This window comes from Chaetura pelagica, unplaced genomic scaffold (genome assembly GCF_000747805.2).
Source record: "Chaetura pelagica isolate M959 unplaced genomic scaffold, ChaPel_1.0 scaffold222, whole genome shotgun sequence".
Lineage (NCBI taxonomy): Eukaryota > Metazoa > Chordata > Aves > Apodiformes > Apodidae > Chaetura > Chaetura pelagica.
The window spans coordinates 6,878,186-6,885,181 of NW_009952711.1; the positions used below are offsets into that span (position 1 = coordinate 6,878,186).

General features: G+C 40.1%; 1 protein-coding gene across 3 annotated transcripts in view; it reads left to right on the forward strand.

Moving 5' to 3' along the window:
• Window positions 1-6,644: 6,644 nt before the first annotated feature.
• TMOD2 (tropomodulin 2 (neuronal)) overlaps window positions 6,645-6,996 on the forward strand; it is a 21,186-nt gene continuing 20,834 nt past the window's right edge. For all 3 annotated transcript variants that reach the window (XM_009994436.1, XM_009994437.1, XM_009994435.1), the window contains exon 1: window positions 6,645-6,849. In XM_009994436.1, the coding sequence (XP_009992738.1) occupies window positions 6,724-6,849 (126 nt within the window). In that variant the 5' untranslated portion in view covers window positions 6,645-6,723. The remainder of the gene's footprint in view (window positions 6,850-6,996) is intronic.

Consider the following 6,996-nt stretch of genomic DNA (forward strand, 5'->3'; position numbering starts at 1 on the left):
CCCGGGGTGCCGGCACCTTTCCCCTCCCCTCCCCTCCCCTCCCCTCCCGCCGATTTGCGGTCGCACGAGGGAACGTGCCCGTGGGTTTGATGTCGATGCGCTCGCATCCTTCGTGTCGGGCGTTAAATGACAACAAATAGATAAAGCGATTGAATAAAATACGAAATCGGGGCGGGTTTGTTTTTGTGACTGAAGCTGAATGAGCCGCCCCTGTCGGGAGCCCTCCTGCCTTTTGTGTGTCAGAGCCGCGGGGCTGCGGGACGTGGTTTCGCTCCGCTGCCCGGGGGGAAGAAATACCCACCCGTGGCAGGTTCGGGAACAGGATGCGGATTTAGTGACGTTTAGTAACATTTCCAAGCTCTTGGTGGCCGAAATGTTTCCTGAAAAGCTGTGCGCCGGCCCTGGGTGTCCCCTGAGCTCCATCCAGTCACCTTCTGGTGCCAGAGCTGTCAGGGCGGCCCCTCTGCTCGTCCTTGGGCTTTTGCTTCGGTGGGTGCTCTGAGGGGGTTTCTTTTGCCGGAGTGAAAACGCACAGTTTGTCAGTGAGAAACATGGAGAGAAATCAGAGGTCTGTAACACCGAAGAATAAGTGAAAACTGGTTGGATTCATGTGACCACCCTGAGCTGAGGGTGACATAAATGTGGGGGGAAATAAAGTAACGTCGTTAGTAATGGATACAAATTCAGAAACACATCAACATCAAATATACGTTTAAAAATAATGGGAAGAAGTGATAGTATTTTTATGTTCTGCGTTTATAGTAAATAGGTGCAGTCTTTCCATTTCTTATCCTATGAAAGCTTTTCTTTAAGTGATTATTCTCAGAAATTGTCCTTGAACTTCCTCTGTTCTGCCTGCACTTCTGGAGGCAGGAACATGTAATGGGAAACAAACACCTGGGACCAACTGGCCTAGTACTGCAGGTGTTGCATCCTACGACTCCTGGCAAGGGATAGAGTTGTTAGGAAAATGAACTCAAACCCAGGGATGTGTGGACGTGCCTCACTGAGTTACACTAACAGTATTAGGATCTTTTCCATGTTACTCTGTGCTGGTTTGCTCTCTAGTAGGCTGTCTGCCTTTGCTGTGGTGCTGTGTGCTGGGCAGCTCTTCACTGGCTTCCACAATACATATTTAAATTTTTACCACTATGTAAAAATGAAGAAGGTGATGTGAGTTTTCCAACCTAAATTCTGCAGGTATCTTTTCTCCCATTCCTCTAGCTTGGCTGGATCAGTCTGAACTTAGCCAGTAGCCTCTCTCATCTAAATAATTTTGTTCAAAATGGTGCACTTTGATGTCTCATTACATAACTTTTTTTCCTTCCCCAAATTATTATTATTGCCAGTATTTTACAACTTCTGGCAAGCAATGTTTATGCATTTCTGTATAAAAAAAAAGCCATGTGGAGTCTCTCCCTGCAGGAGACCTAGCAGATGGATGGACAGGTGTGTCTGTTTTTTCCATTTCCCATACTTGATGCATCATTGGAGTGTTAGAGCACCATACACAATCCCACTAATATCTGTAATCCTTAGGTTTGTTCTGTCATCCTCTTCCTCTAGGTTGGAACTGAGTGATTTAAAGTTTGCCAAGTTTTAGTGAGACTGACATAAATCATCTTATGGTCAATGGGTAGTTTTTGATATGGAAACAGTTCTAGATATTATGATCTAAAATTATAATGTCACCCAGAAACAGGTTATAAATTCAACAGCCACTGTAAAGAAAACAAATTACTTCCCAGGATTTACGTTCATGTTTTGAATGGATATGAATAATATCACTAATGGTATTTCAGAAACCATCAGAAATTAATTATTATATAACTTTATTCTGCATCAGTGGGAGAAGCATTAATATTTAATCTCTAATCACCAGGTGAAAAACCTTCCCATGCTGAGGAACTACAGCCCTTTATGTCCTCTGTAAATAATAGTACATTACTATGGATAATTCTGCAATATACATGATGGTTATTTTCTCATAAAGGGCATGACTGAACTCCCATTATGTGAATTGGTGTCTCACATGTTATTTGCATAGGAGTTGTCAATCCCTCAGTGAAGCAGCTAACTAATGTAAACTGCAGAGTGGCAGAAGCATTACCAAGGTTCAGAAAAGCTCATTCAATTATGGAGTTTCTGGTCACTGGATGATTACCCCAAAGGTGCAGGCTTAGTCTATTATTAGGACAACATAATTGTTAATTATTTACCAGTTTCTATATGGGACTAAACCAGTTGCTAGTAAGAGAACATGAAATAACATTAAAAGTTTATTTCATGTGTTTTCTACCTCTATCTAGGTTAGGACCTGTAGCAAATACCATTTTCATCATAGACACAAAAAATGCAGTTTCATGATGCTTCACTGTGTATTCCTGTCATACTTCTGTGCCATGCTGGCCCTAATGCAGCTAGAAAATCCTTTTGTAGCTTTTCTGAGATTTCTGAACTTCCTAGTTCAAAATCAGGAAGAAATTTTGTACCACAAAACATGATCACTGAATATACATCTCCTGTATGTTCATGGTTAGAAAGTACATACTGGTCTTGCTTTTTAAGTATAAAAATAAAAAAAGAAATCTTATTTATATATCAAATAATGGAGTATTTATCAATTTTTTTGAGTTTTCAGTAGCCCAGTCTTCTTTTTCATAGCAATTCTTGGACAGCAGAGAGGCTCCCTGTCTGGCACTGGAATAAGTGCATTGTTGGGAACACTCCATTGCCTGGATGGTGCAGGACAATCACCCTCCTTCTACTGAGCATCTGCTTGTGTTGCACAAACACTGCTTGTAATCAGAATGACCCCAATCCTATTTATTTGGTCCAGTATCAATTTAATTTGGGATTTATTCCACCTGTTTCTTATTTTCATGTTTAGCTACTTGAGCCTGCCTAAAAGTAGGGAAGAATTTTTCTGTATTTGCAGATCAGTTTCACAACAATTTTTCAGAACACAAGTATCCACTCCTGTGGATATGGAAATAGCTTAAAATAGATTGTGCATCAGAATTTCCTTTCTAAAGCACAGTTGCCATGATTTGGAAAACTGAGAACAATTTCTCAAATCAGATTATAAAGAATTTTTTTTTCTATAAAAATGCAAAGAACTGTTGGATTATTTCACATTCAGCACATCTCTTTTTACATGATAAATGCAGACTGCCTTGCAGCTTCACTCTTAGTTTGTACACATGATCAAAAGCTAGAAATTCACACTGTATCACAATATTTATTGTTGTCTTTACAGAACCTCAGAGACACTGGGTTTGTCTGGGTGTATAGCCTGTGTTAGACAGCATGGCAGACCTAATGTTCCTTTGTAGCTGCTGGTCCATGGGTCCTATAGTTCAGGTTGTTCCAATACTTCTCAAGGGATCCAAGCCAATGCAAGTGGCTCTCTAACATTAGTTCAGCAGAGGACTGATTCTATCTTAGAAGGAAAGATCTGTACCAGTAGTAGAAAATTAGGACAGTGTCATTGTATCTACAGAAACTACACCCTAGTTACTCTAGAAAACCCTTCAGTAGCATATAAGGTTTATTACCAAAATGCATGTAGGAAACACAGCAAAATATAGAGGAGTTATAGCACAGCAAGTGTTGACTACATAGAGCAGTAATGATTTTATGCAGGCTGAGTAATGACACCTTTCTTGTCCTTGAAAATGTATTTTGAATCCTGAGGTTGACAGGCATGGGTGAAAAAGCTGCCCCAAATAAGACAGAATTTTATATGGATTTCTTTCTTTAGAAGGGATTAAAGGTAAAAAATACAGCAATGGAGTTTTTGAAGCTCACTGTGAAACATCTGTGCTCCACAAAGTTTTAAAACTAGCACATTTTTAGCAGAAATGGTACCTCTTACAGTCCTGCACCATCCTGAATCAGCACAGATCTCACCCTTTAAGCATGCTTTGCTGTTCAGCAGTGGGTATTTGAGCCCACAGTGATGCTCTGTCTTGAAACTAAATTTAAAAAAAAAAAGAAAAGGCATTTGTGCTACTCTGCTCCTTACTCTCCTTGTTCACTCTTCCCAGTAAGTTTGAAAGGAAAACTCCATAGTCCCTCATTCTGCTTCCCTCAGTATCCCTAATGCAGTGTAACATTCAACAGCATGTCCCCTCTGTGGTTAGCCTGAACATCTCCTTTCTACTGTGTTACACCTGATCTGGCTTTTATGCTCAAAGCACAGCAGCTGGGAGCTGTTGGTTAGTTAGGATTGCTTTATAACTGATAAAAGTTTTCAAACAGTAATAATAATGAAGAAAATCCAGTGGATATAATCTGGAAAAAGTAAATTCTATGGACAAACTCAGAGAAGTCAAACCACAATTAGAAGCAGCACAGACAGCATATGGTCCTGTTTACATACACAAAATTACCAGTATGAAATCCAATTAAGAAGGTGGAGATCGTAATCATCACATTAGACAGCAATTTCCGACAATGTAACATGAACTCAAGACTTCAGCATTTCCTTCCCAGACTGGATGATGCTGAATTGTTAGATTTACCTAATTCGTTTCCAATAATGAGATTGTGGTGAAAGGTCCATAGGGAGCATAAAACCAGACATGCAGGACAGGCCTGTCAGCTGAGCTTTCAGTGGCCTGTACAGCAGGGTGGAAGCTCCAGAAAAGCTTTACTATTTACAGCGATTGTGGACAAAAGAAATTCCCTAAATGGTGTCTTGTGCTTTGATTCAGCCACTGAAGAGTTGAGATCAGTTGTGAAAGGGAAGATATTGAGAGAATTTCTGTTGCAAATGTATGCAGGCAAGAGAATTGTGATTTCAAGCTCTTCCATGCACCACTGATCTAACAAGAGGTATCCAGCATAGCACTTTATCCCATCAGAGAACTTAGACTGATGCATCTTTAACATCTGGGTCTATAGTTCTCTTTGGGTATCATTGCTGCATATGGTCAAATATCTTCTCTTCCTAATAATTAAAAGGAAACAGCTGCAATATTGAAAACTGTCACCTGTTGAAAAGTGTCTCCTGGCACAGCTTCCCTTTATGGCTAAGCACTTGGGGAATTCACAAAGGAACCAGAAATGTCTGATACACACAAATCACGCTCTCCAGTAATTACCCATTCGCAGCTGGGTTCAACTTGGCAAACCTTTTCCCAAAAGCCATTACACAGGTGGTCTGATATCAGGAGCACAATCCTTAGCTGTGCTCCCTGCTGGGATTCCTGCAGTGCCATAGAACCCAGGGAGAGGGGCTGGCATCAGGCATCCTGCTTGGCAGAGGTGCTGAGCCGCATCCGGGGAGACCAGTACGTGCTCTACTAGTTACTTTTCCAGCAACATGTAAATAACCTAACCTTAGGACTACCTTTCTAGCTTTTCCAGGGATGCAATTAAACTTGAATAAATTAACCATTTAAACAGTTAAATAGAGTTTTAAAAAGCGTTAATCCCCTCTAAGAAATTTTTCAGCCCAGTTAATCACTGCTAGCTGAAATGTTACGTGTTTAATGAGTTTATCCAAAGAAACTCAGAGAAGGCACCTGATGCCTCAGTACAGAAATATGGTACTGCAGCTAAATTTGTTTTTGCAGTTCAAACAAATATATTTATCACTTTTAAGTAAAATGCTTTCATTCTTTAACTTGTATGTTAGTAACATTGTATCAATTAAACATGTAGAATTAGTGTTCTCTTTAAGCATCAAGTACATAAAAACATTCGCTCCTTTGGACTTTTTTTGCCAAAATATCTCTCACACTCATCACATGATAGAATTTTGATAATATAAACATTGTTCACAACTGCTGTAACTTCATGAAACATCAGCTACTAACTTCTTAAAACAAATCTGCAATTAAAGAACAATTGAATTCTGCCATGACATTTGGAATGGCTTGACATTGATGTGCTATGAAAACAGGGACAACAAATAGAGCAGTAATAAGGAGAAAACAGGACTGTATAGGGGAAGTAATGATTTTTCTTGGAATAGGATGTTTGAGTGTTTCAAGTCAAGGCTTATCATGCCTTGCAGTATTCACAGAATTCCAGGTTTTTCAAATTTGTCATGCTTCTCCTTATTCTGTTCCCTTTCTGTAGGTTGCTATTTTCTAATATTTTTGATATGTAGAAAAATGAGGTATGTTTTAGTGTTTAGTATTTTAATAGTGAAAATCTAAGAAAATGCAACATTTTCATCTGGAATCTGAATAAAAGAAAAACAAAGAGCAGGCTTCCAGTTCACATGAAGAGTTACAGCACCTGCATGGATTTTGTTAGCTTATGACAAGTGAGGACCTGGCCAAAGGAAATCAGTCTGGGCTGATACATAGGCCAGATGTAGGTGCCAGTTGGTTGGTTTCCATGTCAATTATAACTTTTAAATTTGTGAATGCAAAAACTGAGTTGTAAAAGTGTAATTTGGAGAGCCCTGGTGCTGCTGTGGGAAACTGGGCAGACTTGGGAGGGCCTGGAGCACAATTAGAATTCCCAGCTAATACTGTTCTCATAATGCATTCATTATCTTTCTATCCACTTACAGGTAGATTCTGGCTCTAGAATGGGTTCTGAACGGGATGCAAGCAGCATGCAAGCTCCTTAGGGCTGTATCAGCTAAGTGGAGATACTCATCATGTTTTATTGTTAACAGAGAGTGAAGTCACAGGAAGCTCCGTCCTCCTGGAGGGTTGAAATCTTGAAGAGCAGCATCAGCCAAGCAGCACAGCAGAAGACATGTCTCTGCCCTTCCGAAAAGAGTTGGAGAAATACAAGAATATCAATGAAGATGAAATACTCAGCAAACTCTCAGAGGATGAGCTGAAACAGCTAGAGCACGTTCTCGATGACCTTGATCCTGAGGTTAGTAGTGGGGCCATGGGGATCATAGCTCAAAAGCAGGCTACTCTAAGTGCCATGTACTGCAGCATTTTATGTTCTGTTACAGCAGAGACAGTGTACCCTAAAGAATGAGCAGCTCAGCTAGGGACATTTTGGTTTTATTCCTGC